This window comes from Astatotilapia calliptera, chromosome 5 (genome assembly GCF_900246225.1).
Source record: "Astatotilapia calliptera chromosome 5, fAstCal1.2, whole genome shotgun sequence".
NCBI classification, from domain to species: domain Eukaryota; kingdom Metazoa; phylum Chordata; class Actinopteri; order Cichliformes; family Cichlidae; genus Astatotilapia; species Astatotilapia calliptera.
In genome coordinates, this window is record NC_039306.1 from 25,637,489 (window position 1) to 25,658,876 (window position 21,388).

A 21,388-nucleotide genomic window follows, 5' to 3' on the forward strand; every position below is an offset into this window, starting at 1 on the left:
GTATGCACAGCTTTAATGTTATTAAATTAAGAAAACTTGATTTACCTCCATGCATAAACATTTTGCAAGATTACAAACAGACCAACGGACTCACAAGCTTGTTTGAGGAACTTAGAAAGCCACGCTGTTGCAATTGGTGGAAAATAGTTTAAAACTGCTATTACTAAGAACCAAATAGTGCATTAATGAGACAAAGCCACTTAGAGTTATTGGAAGGGTCCTGAGGTGAGTTAATCTGGGAGAAGGTTGGACTTCAGAGCTCCTGGCTATTGTTTGTCCCTCCGGGTGATTAGAGTTAAGAGACAGGCTTTAAGGGAAATTAGCTTTCGATCGTTCCTTCTGATAAAAAGTAGCATTGTAATTGTTAGCGACCTCCAGGGTCAGAAAGTAAAGACCTGGTGAGAGGTATTGTACACAGTAATGTGGATTGATTTTAAAAATGTTGGTCATTTGCTGAAAGTTTATTATTCACAGAGCGTGAAAGTGGCAGAAATGTGTCTAAATCCCTGCTTTTTACTCCTCTTTCAGTGGAATTTGGCAACACACAGCTGCAGGAGTTCAACAGTTCTCATTTTATAAATAATTTGTACCTCATTGTCATCTTATTCTTCAAGTAGACATGTTTATTTTGAACCTCTCTTTACCTTGTATACCTAACCAGATAACATGATGTCAGACCTCACAGGCAAGTGAGGGATTACAACTGGAACAAAAGAGAGAGGAGATGTGAGGAGAGGCAACGCTCACACACAAAACACACACTCTTAATCAGACTGATTGCTTGCATCTCTGACTCCTCATTGCATCACGTCTCTAAGGCATTGCTCCTGCATCTCCCTCTCAGGCTGTTTGTGAGGAACAGATTTAGAAATGCAGGGTCCCCAGTAGACTACAAGCCACAAAAGGCCATATCCTCATGTTATGAAAGCTTAGGTGTTGACCAAAACATGAGGTGGTGTACTTGGTTATAGACTTTTGATTCACATCCAGTGAAGTCTGTAAATGCTGTGTATAAAACACTTGTCATGTACACGCTCTCATTGAAGCACAGTTATATAGAGCCAATTTCATTAGCAGTCAGACCTAACCTGCATACTTCAGTTAATAGAGTTTGAAATAAATAGAGTATTGACTAACTGAGTGCTTAGGTAGATGAAAGAAATAGTTGAACAAGTGGGTATTCAGTGTTTAAAATGCCCAAACAAGCTTTTTCTTTTGCACTTAAATGCATATTTCTCTTGTGCTGACTTTACTGACACACCGATTTTTGTTTTTTCTCCTCCCTACACTTGGAGAAGATACATACGTTTACACACACACACACACACACACACACACACACACACACACACACACACACACACACACACACACACACACACACACACACACACACACACACACATTCTCTTTCTGACTTGTTCTCAATTCCCAAGTCATCTCCTCAGAGAGAGCGATTGAGCCAGGAGCAATGCAAATTGGGTAAAATGTTCCGGAAAGTGGCTTTTCCCACTGGGACTTCTCAACTCGAGCTCTGAGTTAGCACTCTCTCTCTGTGTATGTGTTCGCTTGTGCGTGTGTGTGTCACAGTTCTTGCACTTGCATTTGTGGGTGTGAAAATGCAAATTGCTCCACATGTGCCTGCGTGCATGAAAATGTGAACGTCTGGATGAGAGTGTGTGTGTTCATCGCTATTTCTCTCAGGCCGCAGTGGGCTGCAGACCGGGGTTAAGATTTTAGGAAGGCTAGAGACCGAAAATAAAAGCATGTTTATAAAGCAAGGTGATGGTGAAAATTGAGGCTACATCTCTGAGATCGCACCAATAAACTGCTACAAACGATCAGTTAGCTGTTAGTGTGACCATCATTTTAGAAAGAAAAAAACTGAGTGGAAGATTTATTTTTGGTTAGAGGGAGATATTGTTAAATTTGCAAATACCATCTGATGTTTGTCAGAGCTTCTTACTTGGACAGTTTTTGACCACAAGCCTGGGATTTGTGAATCATTGACTCCCACGAGATATAAGGCTTTCAGTTTTTAACAATGCATGTGTAGCAATAATCCACAGGACAACACTCTGGTCCTACTTTTATTTTACTGGTTGAGTTTGTCTTATGAACAGTAAACATTACACAAGCTTGAACTGTTAATTAACGTGTGACCTAATACAAAGGACAAGAATCAGTTGTGCTGCATCGATGGCTCTGTTTTATAAACAGCGCGCAGACTTTGTGATGATTTTCAGGCCTTTGAAAATGAGACATGGATTTTAGCTTTTTATACAGCATTAAAGTCACTGAATAGAAGTGATTGAAAATTTTAAACAGTTAAAAAGATGTAAGCTCACCCTTAAAAATGTGGGTCTGTAGCTACAACCACAAGAGGGTACAAGTGCTAAATACTCTGATAAAGAGCAAAGTTCATTGTAAACTTCTATAACTTCATGAATGTTACAGAAGCAGTGCTTAATAATGAAACATAAATAATGATACATTTAACCGTTAGGGAAAAGCTGAGGTTTAAATGATCCTGGCAGATTTAATTACTTGTCTTAACAATTAAATTTGGAGAGGTTGTCAGTTTGATTGGCCAAAATAAAGTCTTTACTATGCTGCCAAGTTGCTCCTTTGTTGAAGAACTGCATCGCATGCCCTTCTGTGAGCAGGAATCAAGTTTACCTCCAGATGAACTCTTGGAAATGTTTTCTCTGGCATTAGCTATTGCTTCTGCCATGTCCGTTGCGGGGGTTGTATTGTGCTGGTTTGGATTTATTGCCCTCTCTGCATGTGTGAGTGAGTGTGTATTTTTGTGTGTGTGCGTGCAGTCGGTTAGGGCGGATAGTGAAGCATTGCCCTTCCACAAATGGGCCGTGGAAAACCTACAGGTTGGACCATCTGCCTCCTGCACACGCGTGCGTTTCTGTGCGTGAGATTGTGTCTTTTGACTTCTATGAACAGGAAGGTATTGTGTATTCTAAATTTGTGAGCTCACAAGTACACACGTACGAACAGCAGATTCCTGCGCTGGCTAACTTAACAGACTTGGCCCTGGATGGAGGATGCAGGATAGGAAGACAATGGGACTGTGATATTTGGTTTTACTGGAAATGGTGTGAAGAGGTGGAAGGGGGTATGCAAGCACGCCTAGCGAATGGCACAGTTTTCAAAGGCAGACCTGTAAATATGGCCCGAAAGAGGAAACGATACATGAAAGGGGGGAAAACAAGCTTGTGAATGTCTCTGTGGAAAAACACAAACACTTTATCTCCAGCTATAATCACTGAGTGAACAAACATTAAGGGGTTTCCAGCCATAGAAGTGAATTGCCTTGTGAAAACGTGTAATATCATATCAGTATCAGCAGTATTGCATTTCAAGGATGTGGGATACATTTTCATCAGGCACTTATCTCAACACAGAACCATTAGACGTATTTACATCAAATCTCTCCCTCCTTTCTCTACATCCCTCCTGCGATTTTTCCCAGGAGGAAAGCACCAAAGTGTGTTTTTAAACGCAAAGAGAGCATGCCACACCATCTGTAACATGTGTATTTCTCAAAGTAAGAATATAGGTTTAATTGAGCTTTTTAATTGTCCTCTAAATCCTGCTGAGCACCCATGCTGCTGCTTAATGGTGTATGTATGCGTGCGCGCGTGTGTGTTTTCTCTGTGTATGCATGTCTAGGTCTGTTGGGATGTGAATTTTTCTACTTTTGAGTGGAGAGAGTGAGTAAGCAAGCATGTGGGCTCCTTCTTAATGAGCTAATAGCAATGTCTGGTTACCCTTTGAGGAAATTGTTAGCGTCTGTTGTGTTTTTGTAGTTTTGAAAAGGAGAGAAAGGGTTAGAAGAAGAAGAAATTAATGAATTCAATTAACTTGCATAAGAGCCGCCCATGTTGAGTTACATATTGGGTTTTTGGATGCTCTTTGTACATATAGTTGTGTGTTTGAGTGTAAACAGCTGATTGGTTGCTATATTAGCGCCTCACTTTCACTGTAATTCGCTTCGATTTTGAGTTAATCTAATCACATCAATTTGCCATAAACTGTGTGAGAGAGTGGACATTTAATTTCTTTGGCTTCAACTCAAGTTAGCACAGCTGGAATGGTGTCATCGGGTTGTGTGTTGCTATATAAATAACAGCAACTCCGGGCAGGGCTGATCTCTTTGATTGCCTGTGCAATTGTCTGTTCACGTGTTTGTGGTTTTACTTATGTGAGAAATCTAGGAAGAAGGATTTCCTCTTTCTATATGAACAACTTCCTCCTCTCATACACACGTCCTCTCTGTGTGGGGTGCACTTGGAGAAAGGAAAAGGATAAGATAAGAGTGTGTGTGTGTGTGCGTGTGTGCGTGCGTGCGCGTGCGCGTGTGCGTGCGCGTGTGTGTGTGTGTGTGTGTTGGAGAGTACGACACAATAAAGAGTACTTCTATAAAAAGCAGTCTTGTGACAGTCCAGTGCACTCAGCTGACTGTCTGGAAACTTTGCTGTGCTTTCTTCTCCTCTCGCCTGTTTTGCTCCCAGGGCAGCCTTCTCGCTAACTTAACCTTTTTTTTGTCAGAGCATTACATTTTAATTCACACTCTTCACTTTCCTCTGCTCTTTGTCTTGATTTTATTCAAACTGTCCTGCAGAAGGAAATGGGAGAGAGCTGTTGGAAAGCAAAGTGAAGAGGAAGAAGGCAGGGAGTGGTGATTTAATGTCCAGTAACACATGTCGGACTCTGCTCTGTCAGGGAAACGCATAAAAACAAACACGGGCGCTGGAGGTGTTTCTTCAGATGCTGATAGTGTACTACAGTATCCTGTTGCCTAAGCCATTACATCAAGTGTTAAACTTAAGTCCAACAGTGTTGTTACAGTGCCAGCACTGTGTGTGTGTGTGTGTGTGTGTGTGTGTTTGTGTTGGAATTTCACCATCACAAGCTGAATAAGATTTACCCCCTGTTTAAGTCAACGGAGTTATATTTAGATTGTGTACACAGATGATGATATAGATAGATAGATATAGATATACATACATATGGACATGGAATTGAGTTGTGTAATTCAGTGTCTGCATGTATTTCTGTTTGAACTGTTGATTTGGATAAGGAAAAGGAAGTGCTGCATGTAACCACAGCCTGGGGTTTGGGCTTTTACCACACTACTAAATTCTGTAATTAAACTAAAATTAGCGTGATTGCCAAACAGTTTCTTAGCCCACTAACAAGTGAGAGCCTGCAGGGAAATGTCGTAAGAATCAGCAAACTGAATGAAAATCCTCAATTTCACTGTATTTGGTTAAAACATGACACATGCTTGTTCCCTTATGCCTCTTTTCCACCAGCACATACTCAACTTGACTCTACTCTGTTTTGGTTGTTTCTATTATAATTGAGTCCCACCTCAATGTGCGCAGGGAGTCCCGTGAAGTCATTTGTTTGCAACACAACACAACCACCAAGCCACCATTTATAAAAACGCCTGCACCTCGTCCCTCATTCCCAGGTTTAAAAAACTGGTGAGTTTGATTCTTTTGAAGAGGTCGTTCCCATGACTCATCCAGTGAGTTTGCTCCCTGCCCAATCAGTGGCATACAGTCCGTTGATGTCACTGTTTGGTTGCACTTGGCTCTCTTGCAACCCTGTACAAGTAGGTACAGAAGATGAACATTCAAGCACTTTTAAATATACCTGTTGTACTACCAGCAAAGTTTAGAACAGATGGAACATGGAACACTAATAAAACATCCCCCTGCCTGAATAGAGGTAAAGGATGTCCTTGAGTAAATAAACTCCACTCCATGCAGGTTAAAGGTTTGGAATTCTGGTCAAAGCTGCCAGGAGGCAAAAAGAAGAGAGCTGAATTTAGATTAGTCTTTGTCACTGCTCGGATCGTTTTGCATCTCTGTTGTTGGTTTAAAGTGACCAATCACCAGTGTCTCATCATCAGCTCTTTCACACTTTATATAATTTTGTTAAACTCTGACTTTCCTATGTCCTTCCGCTTTCTTCCTCTTGCTAACCACAGCTTTAGATCCATTCTTCTGTTTCTTTCTCTCTGTGTTTGCCTTGGTTTGTGCACCTCATTGAAACAGAGCAGCACAGTCATACACAGATAATGTGTTAGTAAATGACAGCCAGTAACCATTGGTATCAGAAGCGCTCTCACTAAATTTCTCTTGAACTTTCTTCTCTTTTCCTCATTTATCATTCCTCCTTTTATCCTCTGTTTTCATCACTGCCCTTCTGTCTGTTTTGTTCTTTGACCCTGTGTGACTGCTTTAAGTTCAGGCCTTTGAAGATAATATTGTAGCTCTGGTTTTGGGTGCTGTAAATCACATAAACTCAGTTTTCTTCATGTGGGAAACAAACATTTTGAAACAAAAGACTGATGAACAAGAACAAAGTTGTCAAACAATAAGTTTCTTGTTTGCTTAGTACTGCCCCTGTGTTTATAAATGTTGCCAAATCTGTTCATTGTAATTGTATGACTGTAGCCCAGCCCTGGATGAAATTAGGCACCCACAGAAGGATACAGCAAGTCATTTACAGCTTCTAAATTGTCATAATTTGGCAGCAATGTGGTTGAACGTGGGTGGGCTCTATCATCTGGATAGCTTTGGGTGTCAACCAAACCCCTCCCAACCTTCTCCTGAGAGACTGCAGCCATTGGTCAGGCCCCATTTTGTTACCATGGCTATAGGCCAAACCAGAGGCGGGGCATCTGTCTTCCACCTGGTCGCACCAGCTGCTCAAGCACTGCTGATATGGCATGCCTGGAGTGTATCTGAGCCTGCTTGCTGGCTTGTGTTTTTGTGTTTGTACATAATACTTGTATTATATTACAGAAGTGACTGTACTCATAAGTATTACTTAAATATCAAATGGCATTTCTATAGGACCAACAAAGCTACAAATCAGAGAATATATTTAAAGTGCAAAAGAACCCAAAGTTGAAACAGCCAAAGAAATCACAACAAAAGTAAATACACATGTGATAGCTTTAAAAAACCTGTTACCACAGCAGAGTACTCCTGTGATTCCAGTTAGCTTAATTTCATAAGCTAGGGTCTTAAATGAGCTGTGACCACCTGTCACCAGACTGGAAATGGCTCAACATGGAAAGTTGGAAAGAGAGGAAAGAATTGCCAGTGGATATAAGACATCTGATTGTGATGCGAAGAATTTGACAAAGTCATGTTTTAAAGAAAAAAAGTGATGATCTAGAAATCAGTCCAGATGCAGTTACACTACTAGTGAGGTGGTGTGGAATAAGCCACAGTAACATGTCATAACTGCAGTGGAAAATCCTTTTAAAAGCAGGCCGCACACATGCATTTGTGGAATTTAGACACACAAGTGCTTCAGACTTGGCACAGAGGTTATCACTGAAAGTCAGAATTTAAGTGACGGTGCAGAAAATACAAAGAGCATTGCATCATGTGTGGACGACATCCAAAAAGAGCCTTTTCTTGCTTGTTGGCATAAAACTGCAAGATTACATTATGCTTAAGAACATGGAAAAAAGCCTGAGGTGTATTAGGAGCACATTCTTTAGTCAGATCAGGCCAAGATAAGTTTGTTTGGCTCAGTGAAGAAACAGCTTATTAATTTAAAACTGGTATCAGATCAGTGCTCTGTGTCAACTGGTACACAAAGCCAAGCTATCTGTATCAGTATCTGGACTCAAAACGTCAGGTTGGTGCATCCCTACCAAAGGCAGTGTGTGGAGTCTGTTGTGCTGCTGTTGTGTGTTATGTTTCCTTATATAGCTATAGTCAGTCCCTATCTGTGCCCTCTGTGGTTACATAAGGTAGTGTAAAGTGCCTCTAGTTGAGCAGTGGCGGTATTAATAGGTGTTATTTAAGTGTAGCACACCATGCTTGAAGCCTACATATAGAATCTCACAAGGAGTCTAGTCAGCAAAGTCCAGAGGCAGCAAAGCTGTTCTTGCTTCCAGGTTGTGTGTACCTGTCATTGCTTTTCATCAACTGGGAAGTGCGCGTTAATAATTTATTACCCTACAGCTCTTCTCATTGGGAGGAATACAACATATGCTCTCTGGTGTTTTATATTTACCTCACCCCCCTTCACTGTTGAGATGTGCTACAACACAGGGCAGCACCCCGTATAGATGAGCTTGGGCAATTCTCTGTGTTTTTTTACATCATCCAATTGATTAGCAGCTATTACCAATAGACTATCCAATCATATCCAGCAGCAGACTCGTGACTCATTTTAAATGCCAGTAGCCGATCTGACAGCACAGCTGCTGTCATCAACCAGTATTTTGGTTCATTTAATCACACAGTGTTACAGTGTAGTGGTTACAGTGTGCTAAGTCTGTCTTCATTGTCTTCTCCTGAGCGGAGGGTGTCCCACCCTTCCTTCCCATCCCATCCCATCCTCTCTCTCCTTCCCTCAGCAAACATCTCAAGTGCTTTAATGTTTCTACCTTTTCTTGTTACTCTACTCTTCACTTATTCTGCCATTAGTCTACATGACTGATAACAAGGTTCAATATGTTTTTCCAACTAACTCAAACCAACTGAAAACTTACCAAACAGGAACTGAGAACAAACCTAGCAACTTTTTAAAATACCGACGCAAAACTTCGACTTTTTAAAACCCCACCTCCTTTCCTCAAACTGTAGTTATATTTACTGTTACACATACTGACTTGTGTGTTGGCTTTAGTTGGAAATTTGCACTAAAAATGGTCTGTTTGCAAGAGAATTCGAATTGTTTTAGTTAAAATGTTAAGATATTGGGAAATGTTTTGAACATTTTGCAGTCTAGGATGGAGGAAATGTCAAAAATGTATCATCCTCATCCTGTTTCCACTGGTGTCATTTCATGTATAATATAAAGGATCAAGTAGCTAGTTGTTTCAGCGTGTGTGCCTCTCTCTACACATGCCTAGGACATCTGGTAAATGTCACTGTGTGTTTTCTACTCCTCTGCCCTTCTCCTCTGTTGCTCTCACACACATAACGGTGTAGTGTTTAAATAATGTTGAGGTATAGGTGTGTGTGTGCATGTGTGTTTGGTTTGGTTCGTTTTGTTTTTTTTTGTTTTTTGTCTCGACTTCTGTCTTTCAGATCCTTGAGTTGTTTAATTGTTTCATTTCAGCTTTTATTGGAGTTTCACGCACCCCCCCCCCCCCCCCCCCCCCCCTCCTCATATTCAGATAGAGAACAACATTTCCTCTCCCCTCTGTCCAGTCCAGTCCAGTCGTTTGGCTCTTGAATCAGTCATGCTTGTTGTATTTGGTGGGCAGCAGCCAAGGCTTTCCCTATGGGCCATTACGGCACACTAGGAGTGCAGAATGGTCCAGCAGGGAGGGAGTTGGGGAAATTAATGGGAACAAAGCTATGAGATGGAGTGAGAAATAAAAATGTAAAGAGAGAAAGCGCTGAATGAACAACACAGAGATGAATCGGTGAAAGAAAAAGTGTTGAAAGGGTGTATTGGGAGGCACATTGCTCTGACTCCTGCTTGTGGCAGCCTTCCCAGTTCTTCTTGCATTCTCCTCCTTTAATTTCAGAGGTGAATTCCCAGCAGCAGGGCTAAACCCAAGCCAGGGACATTCTTCTCTGGCTTATCCCCAAACAAGAGTTGGTAATCTGGGGGAAAAGTGGGTGGCCTCACCTGGGAAAAGAGAAAAGAGAGATGGTATAAAAGCTGGTTGGGGAAAGTTAATGTTTCAGTTTGGTCTCACCATACTGCTGTGTCAGGCTTTGGGTTTCAGACAGAACCCAATGTTGTCTTTGCTTGGGTGGAGAAAGAGCATGAGTTCCTTTCACTTAACGGAAACAGCAGTGCTAGAGAGGGCTGTGCGATTAAAATCTCATATCCCGATATAAGACATTTATCGTCCCGATAACGATGTATATCACAAAAATTTTACATTTTCAGCTAATTCTGTGAACCTCGGGCAAGTCGACTTGCGTGAAGTGTTTTCAGCTGGGTGTCGTGTACCTGGAGTCGAGTGTTACATAAGTTGAAACGGCCTCAATTTTCTCTGAGAGTATTTATTACACGGTGTGCTGCGGGGAAAAGCCTGTTCTAAGCTTTAGTTTTTTAACACCTGACGGCTCTTTTTAGCTTCTCATGCGTAAACACTCTGCATTCTATTTCACGTGATTCAGTTTAGTTTGAAAAATCTGAACAGGATCTTCAGCTTGATTGTGAAAGGTTTGTGTGGAAAATAAACATGCGGACGGCAGAGCCATGCGATCGTTTTACTGTCGTTGATGCTAAGGACAACGCATAAAAACAATGGCTTGTCCATCTGTAGTGTGGCTATATTAAATATAAGAGGAAGAGAGAACTTCGGGAAATTATACAGTGACCATTAAAACAATGAAAAAAAAATATTGCCGTAAACAGTTGATTTTGCAAACGATAGCGTAAAATACAACGATAGACATTTTCATATCGTCATCCGATGCATATCGTTATATCGAACAGTCCTAGTGCTAGATCACTTAAAAATACAAAAAAACTAACTCTGCCATAATGTGCTTTCAAAAATCCAGTTCTTTAAATTTACTCATTGCCAAGTAAATACTTCATCACATCTTCATTTTGAAACTATTAAAACACCGTTCTTCCCATCCAGACTCTGCAGAAATAACTTTAATCTCATCCATCACAAATTCTCCATCCAACATTCAGGATAAACAGTTATCCTGCTGCCAAGATCAACAGGGTTCCTCCTGCTGGACAAACAATAACACAGTTCAACTGTGTCAAGCTAATGGCAGAAATCCCACCAGACCTACAGATCATGTACCACATCACCTGTAAACTCAAAAGTAAGAACATTCAGACATGGCAGGCAGACACGCACAGACACACACACGCGCAGACACACGCACACACGCGCAGACACACATTCTTTTCTCGTTCTGTGTTCCTCCTTCAGCTGATTGTTTTGAGGTTGCCATGCCAATGTCTTTGCAGTTATTCCCTGACATATGGAGTGTTGGTAGATGATGATTTTAAAAAAAGGGGGAAGCCCGGCTGTGAGTGTAAATGTGCACAGAGGTGTTTTTACATACACAGAGGCATCACCATGCTCACAAGCACTCACTGGCACATGTACAGAGAGGCTGATAGGTTGGTGTGCAATAGAAGATTGTATTGAAGTGTAGGATTAGGGCGGCCACGTCAGGAATGTGCCTCCTCCTCTCATACAGAAACCAGCACACGCAGCACAAACAGAACTATTTCTTAACCTAACACACTGTTCATTCTCCCAAGTTTGCACTTTTGACCACCTCATACAGCAGAATAGGCACCGGCAAAAACCTGTGGTGGAGTAACTATCACAACATGATTTGGGTGTTTAAATATTATTCAACGGTTAATGTTTGAAGGCCTTGTCACCTCTGTGTTTATTGGAATTGGTTCATTTCATTGTTGTTGCAACAGCTTATGGATTTCCCCACAGGGCAACAAGTTTTTTCCCCTCAGTTTCAACTTTGGTGAACTTTCAGATTCAGTTTTGCTGACAAATGGCAAGATGTCTTGATGGTGCTGACCTTTGGAAAAAGAGCGAGCCCTAAGTGCAGAAAGTTAACTTGGATTAACACGGAAAATGTCAAACAATTGCTGTCTTCAGTTTATTTAATGTGATGTTTTACTTCTTTTTTTGGCCATTGTGTATATTTGGGATTGTCAGAAGGCTTTAAACACCTGTTAGCGTGATACTCGTCTGACATTTTCTAGACTAAACAAGAGAAGAAAAAACAAAAAAGAGCAAGAAAAGAGAGAAAGGATGGTTAAGATGAAAGTGTGTGTGTGTGTGTGTGTGTGTGTGTGTGTGTGTTATGGTTAAGTCTATCTTACATTACACTTACAGGACAACACTATGAAAAGTCTACCACGCTAGCACCCTGCAACTCACTGATTAAGCCCACATACGTACACATGGGCGACCACGGCTGTAAATCACTGCAAACCACGCGGTAAAGCTCATTTTAAACACCATCTGCATTCCTCATCCTTTATAGCTGCCAGACTTTATTCGTGTATGTGTGTGTTCTGTCGCTGCTTTTCTCTGCCCTCCAAATCTCCTCTCATTTAAGCCACCAAGCTTCCTATTGTTACCAGTAACTTTGCTCCTAATTTAAAACATCTTCTCTGTCGCCAGCTGACAGTGCTGTGGTTTCACTGGTTTGTGCCATTTAGTGCCCTGTGCACATTTAGACTTTGTTTATGTCATCTTCTCCCAGTCTTTTCTTGCTCGCTCTTTACTTGTTATGGGCGTTTGCAATGTTTGAGAGCCAAATAAGAGTTTAACTTTTCTGTGTTTTTGAATAAAAGCAAAAGAGGAATATGCTGTTGAGAGAAAGGCCTTTAAAAAAAGAAGAAAAAAGTCAGGATTAAGGGAAGTAGAGAAGTGTCTAAACACAAAAGAGAAGAGGGGGAAAAAGATTATAGTGAAGAAAGTACTCCTCCCAGAGGAACTTTTAGGTAGGGGTAAAATAAAATGAACAGAGCGGGAGAGAAATAAATGAAAGGGGCTGTGGAGAGGAAGGCATTTGTGGCCAGGAATGGTTTGGCACACATTACACTGAGGTGTAGTTTTGGCGTGGCTCCCATTAGCCTCTTGTGTTACATCCATTACAAAAATCTGCACGCGCGCACACACACGTGCAAGCACACACTCTTACATGGCAGCACAGTCAAAACAGACCCACATCTTAACCACCATAGAATTTCCTTGCCATAATTCTGGTCCTACCCAGAAAAGATGGAAATCACTCATCTCTCTCTCTTTCTTCCTCTCTCTCCCTAAAAGATGTTATTAGAGGCACCAGTGGCCATGTAATCACTTTGGCTCTCCCACAGGAAGAGACACACACACACATGCATGCACACACACCTACCTTAGTAATTACAGCTGAAGATGAGGTCCTATTCACTGTAATCCTAGTGAATGGCTGATATAGTTAATAAATGGTGGGTCAAGCGGTGCTGCATAGTGTCACATCAGAGTGGGGGTGTGTGTATTATTTTTTTTTTGTGCGTTTTCTCCAGCTATTAATTGATGCCTTATTATTGTGACTGATGTTGATTAACTCTGTGCACACAATTGCACACTTTGCTTGTATTCACTGCACACAAGCACTCAGCTACACATGCAAATTGATAGACTGCCTCACTTAGTTTGTATGCACATACACTTTCTTTCATACAAACACAACCTTCCACATTCCTACGCACACACACACAATACAAACAGAGTTGTTCAGCTGATCTCTTCCTGTGTTTGTATGTGGTTCACTGCCCTCTTCAAAGCCACATGCACACCCCCCACACCCGGTTGCATTAAGCACTCTTCCCGATCTTTGTGTACTTTCCCACCTTCCTATGTCTGATAAGTCTGGAGGCTAGCAGCTTGTTAGCAGAGCTCCTCACAGTTTCTCAGTGGCTTCGAGGCTTCGCAGTCATCCGGAGATGCCAATGTCACTTCAGGAATCCTATAACATGTTGCCATTCTTGCTTGAACACACTCGTAAACATATCAATATTAAATCTCGACTTAAGTCTAGGCACTTTGTCTTTAACGTAAACATCCTCTCAGCAGTCTTTGATGTAAATGTTTAATATTGTTTTGGTTGAGATATCCCATAAGGGATTTGTGTTTCGCCTCAATGTAAGAGGAGGTCTTTTCTCATTTGAATGGCGACACTAAAAAGGCATTCAATTGGAAAGCTCTATCTTCGAGTCTCATCTTATTGTATATGATAATGTTGTGGTGCAATTTCTTCCCCCGTTTGCAAGACAGCTGATAAAATCAGTCATAGTAAAGCACCTCTCTAGATGCAGGGCTTCTCACGCTCTCAGCCTTGTGTGCGTATGTATGTGTGCGCGCGCGTGGAGATGCAGATGATTGAGTTAGTGTGATTTAGTGATGGTTGGAAGATGAAATGCTGCCGCTGTGCCGTGTCTAGCAACTCGCTACACACACTTATCTGACGACTGTTAGCTAAAGGCATTTAATTCAGAGGGTGAAAAGAGGAAGAAAGGAGACGGTATGAAGAAGGAAAGATGAAATGGGAGTAAGAATGCGTGATAGATGAATTAAGGAAAAGGAGAGCAATGTATTGGCAGAGAAGTAAAGGATATAACAATGACTAGGGCTTTTAATTTCAGCAAGCGTGAGGATTAAAAGGCATCAACAATGATGAATAGCTTTAATTTGCTCTTAAAGCAGCTCACTTTCTATCTCCATGTCCTACCTTCATGTTATTGTATGCACACATGTGCTCTAGGAGAGAGATACCACATGTGGCTTGGACGTTTTGTTCCTTTTCTTTTTTCCTTTTGTGTTTTCTCCCCTCCTCTTCCTCCACAGCCTGTTACATGTTTCTGCAGCTGTAGATGTGTGTGTGCACACGTGTGCGAGTGTGTGACCTTTTGGGGAGTACTGCTGGTGAAAGGCCACTGGCTCACACATGAATAACCATGGTGTAGACATGTGGACGAATACCAAAGACGGTTGATAAGATTTGGCAAAGCAAGTAACCTGATATGACAGAATCAGATTGCAGAGCTACATATTTGACTTCATCGACTGTAAAGCGTGAGCTTCAGTATCCTTGATGGAACGTGTCAGGTGCAGCTTAGAAAAAACAAAAACACAAGTGCTGTGGTGTAAGATCATAAATGTTCAAAAAAACATTAAAAAAGCTTAAAATAACTCTGTTTTTCGTTCAAGTTGGAACAGTGATAGACAAGCGCTTGAAATACCCAGAATTCTTTGTGCTTCTAAGTAAAAGGAGATTTGACGATGTGTGATTTATTGTTGCTAACAAGGTTCCAAAGTATAGAATTTCATTTGAGTTATTTTGAGGTCTGTTAAAAACAAAATGTGTTAAAGATTTTGTTCCCAGACCGCTGTGCCTATTGTTCCCCCCCCCCCCAAAATGTAAAATGTAGGATTTGTAAATATAAACTGATCATACAGTTAGTGGTTTTTCTAGGGAGAAGGCAAGACGTCATGGCATGCAACTGAGTGAAAACGCCTACACAGATCTGCCATCTGGGGTTTAAAGTTAATTGCTTTATGTGAGGGATAGTCCGTTCAACTAGTGTTCTGGCTGATATTTGACAACATAATAGCCCACATAGTATAGATTTTAAAACTTTTTACATAATAAACATCTAGCACTGTGTACTCGCTCACAAATGTGGCCATGAAAAATCTAGTCTGGGACTTTTTAAATGGAAATCGAAACTGGGTAGGAAACCTGTGCTAGGGTGTGGTGGTGTGTGGAAGAATTGCTGGCGTACTAGTGAAGTGTGGGAGTGTGTGTTTTTGTCTGGGAGCTGCAGCTAGTTATTGCATTTTTGACGCACACTGCCTTCGTTGCCTTTTCTTTCCCTTAATCTAGGTTGTTAAGCCTTTTGGGTGCTCGTACTGTCTATCTATATAAATAAACCTACATGAATAAGTAATATCCAGAAGCGAGTAAGACTTCCTTTTACTAACTTTCCCGCAAATACAAATAACATTGTTTAATCATTCTGCACCAATAAAGCTTCTTTTTGAATAAAAACCCATGTTTGTGTCTGCTCTCCCTCCCAGACCTTAAAATAAGCCGTTCCAGACATACAGTGTTATGATAGCAGACACACAGAGCTCGTGTGTGTCTGTACATGTGTTTGAGGGTACACCACCTCCATCATTGTCACCATAGCTCTTTGTCTGTCTTGGCTCTCTTAAAGAAAAGGCTGTTTGGTATGACTGTCTGACCCACATATGGTAAAGGTTTGCTCAGGGCTTCTATATGTGTTGGCTGCCTATGGTGTGTATGTATATGTGTGTGTCTGTGTGTGGTGAAGTGGGATTTGTCCCATAGAAGCATCAGGGCCATCAGTCACTCATGTGTGATGTTCCATCTGCTCCCAGCTTCATACTACTTCACAGTCAGCCATACACACATAACTAAATCTCCAGAAGGGTTTTGTTTTATTTTATTTTTTGGTGGAAGATAAAACTGTTTATTCCATTGAAACCATTTGTACACACTGAATGGATGCTCTGTTTTCTCTAACAATGCATGGTAACTAAAATACAATAGAGTGTACTGCTTCCCAGTAACCCAGTATAGATGTTTTTGTTTTGAGTGTACAGTTTAGAGGGTCCAGTGCTTCCTTAGGGCCAACATCCTCCTGCTGTTTCTGAAACAGAAAACAATGCAATAGTCCATTAAACACACATGCACACAGACACACACGCACCAAGGAGTAAATTGTGTGTTTTCTGATGACTGCTGCCACTCGAGAACAACAGATATATTTGTTTTGTGTCGTGCTGCGCTCAAGTTCTGCCAAGCTCACTACGCGATAGGAAGTGAGTGATTTCAGGTCTTTATCTGAAAGCCCCGACTCGGAGAAACAAAAGTGCTGAAAGAAGGGAAAAAGGTTTGAGAGGTGTTTGCAAGAAGCGGGCATTAGGTTACTCTAGTGTCCAGTAAATTGTGGTTGGGCTATTGTATTAGTTAATTTGGCTGAGTGGGAAATTAAATGAGGCACAGTTGCTTTGTATTGTGTGGTAGGGTAGGCTGTAAAATGAGCTTGCTAGCCAAGAATACAGAATCACTGAGGTGCACAAGTCTCTTGTTTGCTCTTCAACCTCTTTATCATACCCCTACTGTCCAGGGATTGTGGGTGCATACCAATCTTTTGTTCGGTTCCTCACCCATTTAACACTTTCTTTCATTTCCCTTTGTTCTGTAGAGGGCCTACTTCGGTGGGGCCCCATAAACACACACATGCACATTCACTTGGGGGCCCACATCACATCAAAGTCAGGAATGTGGGGCTTGCAGCCATTATGTATGAATGCATGGACCTAGTTATGCCAAGTTTACCCTTCTTTAGATGTGGTGTCTGTGGCGGTGTGGTTTGTGTGCTGCTTCATGCTATTAGTGAGCCAAGCTTTATGTTCACTCACTTCTCCGAATCTGCTCTGAAATGTCAAAGCCATTATCCAGAGTCCGTGGTCTTGCTGAAGTGTTACAACTCTCAGACAGACCTGGGAACACCTGGACCAGTCTGTTTAGTTCCACTCCTTGTGATGCTAATTACAGTCTTGAGGCATTTGATGTCCTTTTTTTGCCTTCTTTTTAAGTGATTTCCCTCTCACTTGTAGTCAGACTTAATACTTAAAGCGACAGTTTAAGACGGATGCTTATATGAAAATTTGTGCCTCTTCTCCTCCACCCATCTTTACTCCCCTGTTTCCTGCAGCCTTTCTGAGTCTCTTTCTGCATTTTATTCTGTACACAATAGAAGGCATCTTATGGTGTCTGCCTCTTTCTGAATCTTTACATCTCTTATGTACACTAGCTTCATCAGTTGTCACTTGAGCCAATGACAGGCATCATTCTCACTGACGTGCTACTGTCTTATCATCCAGCTTCTTTACCCTCATACCCCCACCTTCCTTATCACCAGCTAGCTATCCCATGTATCTATCAGAGCAAACCAGGCCTGCCTGGCACAGATAAACCCAGCATTAGGGGCTTTTGGATGGATTGGCAGGTTGAGAGAGATGTTAATGATCATAGAACAGGAAAAAAATGGATATTAGATGTTGCAGGATGATGAGATAGGTGGTTGTTTGGAATGTTTCAGTATGGAGCTGGTAAATTGTTGGTTTATTTGGTTACAATCTCATCTTCTGATACAGGGATTATGCATGGTTTTTGAATATCAAGCGACACGTTGCCAGAGGGAGAAGTATCAGTGTTGTAAAAATAGTTTTTGGGGAAGGTTAGAAATTTATGGATACACTAGACGTTTAAGTTGTCTCTTATTTAATGTTTTAAATATTAGAATTCAGATTTGTTTTCTGTGTTGTAAAACCACTGTTTTCCTTTTTTTTTTTCTTCTTCCTCATGGCACAGATGTAGTAAAAACATCTTCTCTTCACTTCTATGTATTCTCAGTTATTTTAGCTGACAAAACATTATCACTACAGGAAGGAATGCCTATTTTGGTCATGGAGGTACTCTGAATAGCACTTAAGAAAGTTATGAAATGTCAGGTTATAGACTGTTTACGTCAGAACCACAGAAAGACAAAGACTAAGGTTCATTTCCAGCAGCGTTTGTGCCGCATCATTTCCTCTCTCTACTGTCTCCTCTTACTGCTTTCCCTCACCGTTGCTTAAGACAGTGCCTTTAATGTGTTTAAAGTCTATTAACGTTACATTATACATGTAGAGAGTAGAGATGGGGCTTGTTTTGAAAATACAAGCACAGCATCATTCTGTAGATTCATCCATCAAGGACTTAATGGTAAGCTAAGCAATACAGAGGACACAATCAGACAGCAACAGCTTCCCGCTTGATTACTGACAATTGCATTGATTTCTTGACTTAGCTTATAGGCACACACAAAGAGCTGTGCATGCAAGCTGATGCAAACATAAATCTGTGATTTTTATATATGTGTGAGAAAACATCTCTACATGTTATCACTCTACAAATGCTTGTAGATCAATTGAAAATCAAGCCGTATGCACGCTGGCGTTGAGCTTGGACACCCACACAGGAATCTTCACACGTATTTGTACACACTTAGCCCTTGTATTAGCTTTAAACCCTTCTAAATGCACAGACCCTGCCATGTTAACCTTGTTATTAGAGCGTAACCTCGAATTCCAGACATAGCAGCTCAGTTTGATTGAATTAGATCTTCTTTAAGTATCCCATCCATCTATCCATTCCTCCATCCATCTGTTCAGCTTATATATTCCATAGTCTTTTGTTCTCTTCCTGTAACTCTGGGCAGCCTCGCACTCTGCACTTGTGGAATGAATTGATTTGAAATGATTTATTACCTTTTTTTTTCTTTCCTCTCTCCCCCCGCAGGTCACCCACTCTCACTCACCCACTCTTCTGTTTTCTATCTTTCTCACCGTTGTTTCTCTCTGCACACTACTTTTTTTTTTTTTATGTTAGCACTGTAGATGAACTGCATCCTGAGAGGGGGAAAACCTGAGCAGAACAAAGATGAGGGGGGAAAAGGTGTTATTTGTCAGATTCAATGTTTCAGTCCCTGTTTCTAAGCTGATATTAAAACCAGCAAAGAGACTGGTTTTTAACTTGGGGATTTTGCAGGCTGGATTTTGCACAGACTGGCAAGCAGATGGATGCAAACAGAAGATAGGAAGGCTGTCAGAAAGACAGACGTACATTCTCTGTGGTATATTGCATTTGTGTGTGCAAAACCAGTGTAGGCTCAGACTGGTCATTAGCCAGTGAACTGGACTTGGGTGCTGGATCCAGAGATAGATATGGCTGCCAATGGAAATGTCTCATTTTTTTTAAGGGAGTGGGAAAAAATGATACATAGAGGGCACAGAACAAAAGCTATTCTTTCACCTCTGTGTGCATCAGCAGCTGTTTTTCTTTATTCTGGTTGTCTGCACTTAAAAATTGTGTTGCCTTATGTGCTGGTATGTGTGTTTGTGTGCGTGTGCAAACTCGTCTAGATGCGAACCATCCGTGAATGAAATGTATCCTTTGTTTACGGGCCTATTATCTAGATAATAACATCCATATTTCCTCTCATCTCCAGAGCTTTATCACAGCCTTATGAGCTCTTTCTTTCACTCTATCTCACTATCTCTCTCTCCCCTTCTCTTTGGCACACACACTCATACACACATGCGTACACGCACACAGCAGAGAGCGATAATGGGATTGTTGCCCTTGGTTTCTTTTGGCAAAACTGTAAATAATTTTTTTTTCATCACAAAGTGTGTTCATTGTTCACCCACATGTTTCTTTTTCCTGTGTGTGTGCATATATATATATCTCAATCAAACTAGTGCTTGCATATCTATCACTTGGTGTGTGGGTTGTCATCTTATCATTCTTTCATCTATCTGGATGTGAACCTATTTGTCAGTGTGTGAATTTAGTATCATTTTCCAGCTAGTCATTGCCTGCTGTCCTTCCCTTGTCACTGTGGGCTGATAGCAGTGCGAGTCGACAAAGCTCGGTAATGGAGAGCTGATACTTGCCCTCCCCCCCGCTGCTTTGTACTTTTCATTTGCTGCTGAGATGACTTTGGCTCACAGCCACGCCAGCAAGCCAATCTCCTATCTTGTATCTGCTCCATTACGTTCCATATCTTGGCAAATGATTTGCCAAAACTCACAAAGAAAAATTTGAGCATCCGTTCACATGCATGTTTGTGCACATGCTGACTTGGTTGCTCTGTATTATATTTGTCTACAGGTGCTTTGGGTGATCAGGTTGTTGTTCACATGCAGAGATGTGACTCACTGTTATGCTTTCTATCATTATACAGGACCACACTGTTTTCATACTTAACTTTTTTTATTTTTTGCTCATAATTTTTAAAGTTTATTCCTCCCAGGTGCTGAACAAAAGATGTCTATAGTCATGATAACAGCACCATCCTGTCAATATTGTTCCCTTCCATGCATCTACCTCTGTAATCACATCTGTGTTCGCAATAATTATACGAGACTCAATACTGCTATTAACACAACCTTTCAATTAAGCCTTTTACATAGCTCTGTAGAACAGGTGCTCTCAACCTTTTTCCAAAATTTTGATAATTTCATGCCTCCCACCTTATAATAACTACCACCTGTTACTGTTGAAGTGAAATCAGCTTATTTCACCAGCTGGAACAACATCCATAGACACTTTAGTGTGTTTGAACTTTGGTTTGTAGAAAAAAGTGCAGCTTGAGTGTACTTTATTTATTTATTTATTTATTTATTTATTTATTTAGCATGGATATTTAAAGGGAGATGTGAAAATGAAGATAAATTTGTCACCATTTTATTTCCTTTATTTGTGCGGCAAATCTAGAGGAATTAAGCGTGTGTTTATTTTTATTGTGCATCAATGGTCCACTTGGATTAACGCTGCATCATTTCTCTACAAGCAACAAGTTATTTTTATTTAGCTTCAAGGGTTTCTACTGTAAAAGCACGGGGTTTTTTAAGCAGCTGCTGTCTGATATTATTGCTGTATTCATGTACATCACTTTTCTGCATCATCTTTTTATTGTTTTCATATCCAAATGAGTTTTCCCGTGTGTTTCTTTTTTGCAGATCTTGGTTAACTCCATAAACGCCAGCCGTCCAGCAGTGCTATACGAGAAGGTGACCGTAAGTGAAGGAGGAAGTCCCTTACTGAGAGACATGCTGTTCAGCCCAGACCAGCAGTACATCTACACTTTGACTGACAGACAGGTGAGTTCATGTCCAACAAATACACTAGGACACACATTCAGTCCCAGCAGACATGTTGCCATTGCAATACTTTTTCGACATAGTGTCTGCTGGGACAACATACTTTTTAAAACTCTTACTTGTGATACATGTAAG

The 21,388-nt window shown here is 41.0% G+C and overlaps 1 protein-coding gene across 4 annotated transcripts in view; it reads left to right on the plus strand.

Moving 5' to 3' along the window:
* The window catches only part of plxna1b (plexin A1b), a 185,316-nt gene that overhangs the window by 69,175 nt on the left and 94,753 nt on the right, over positions 1-21,388 (plus strand). For all 4 annotated transcript variants that reach the window (XM_026168467.1, XM_026168469.1, XM_026168468.1 and 1 more), the window contains exon 4: positions 21,113-21,253. In XM_026168467.1, the coding sequence (XP_026024252.1) occupies positions 21,113-21,253 (141 nt within the window). The remainder of the gene's footprint in view (positions 1-21,112; positions 21,254-21,388) is intronic.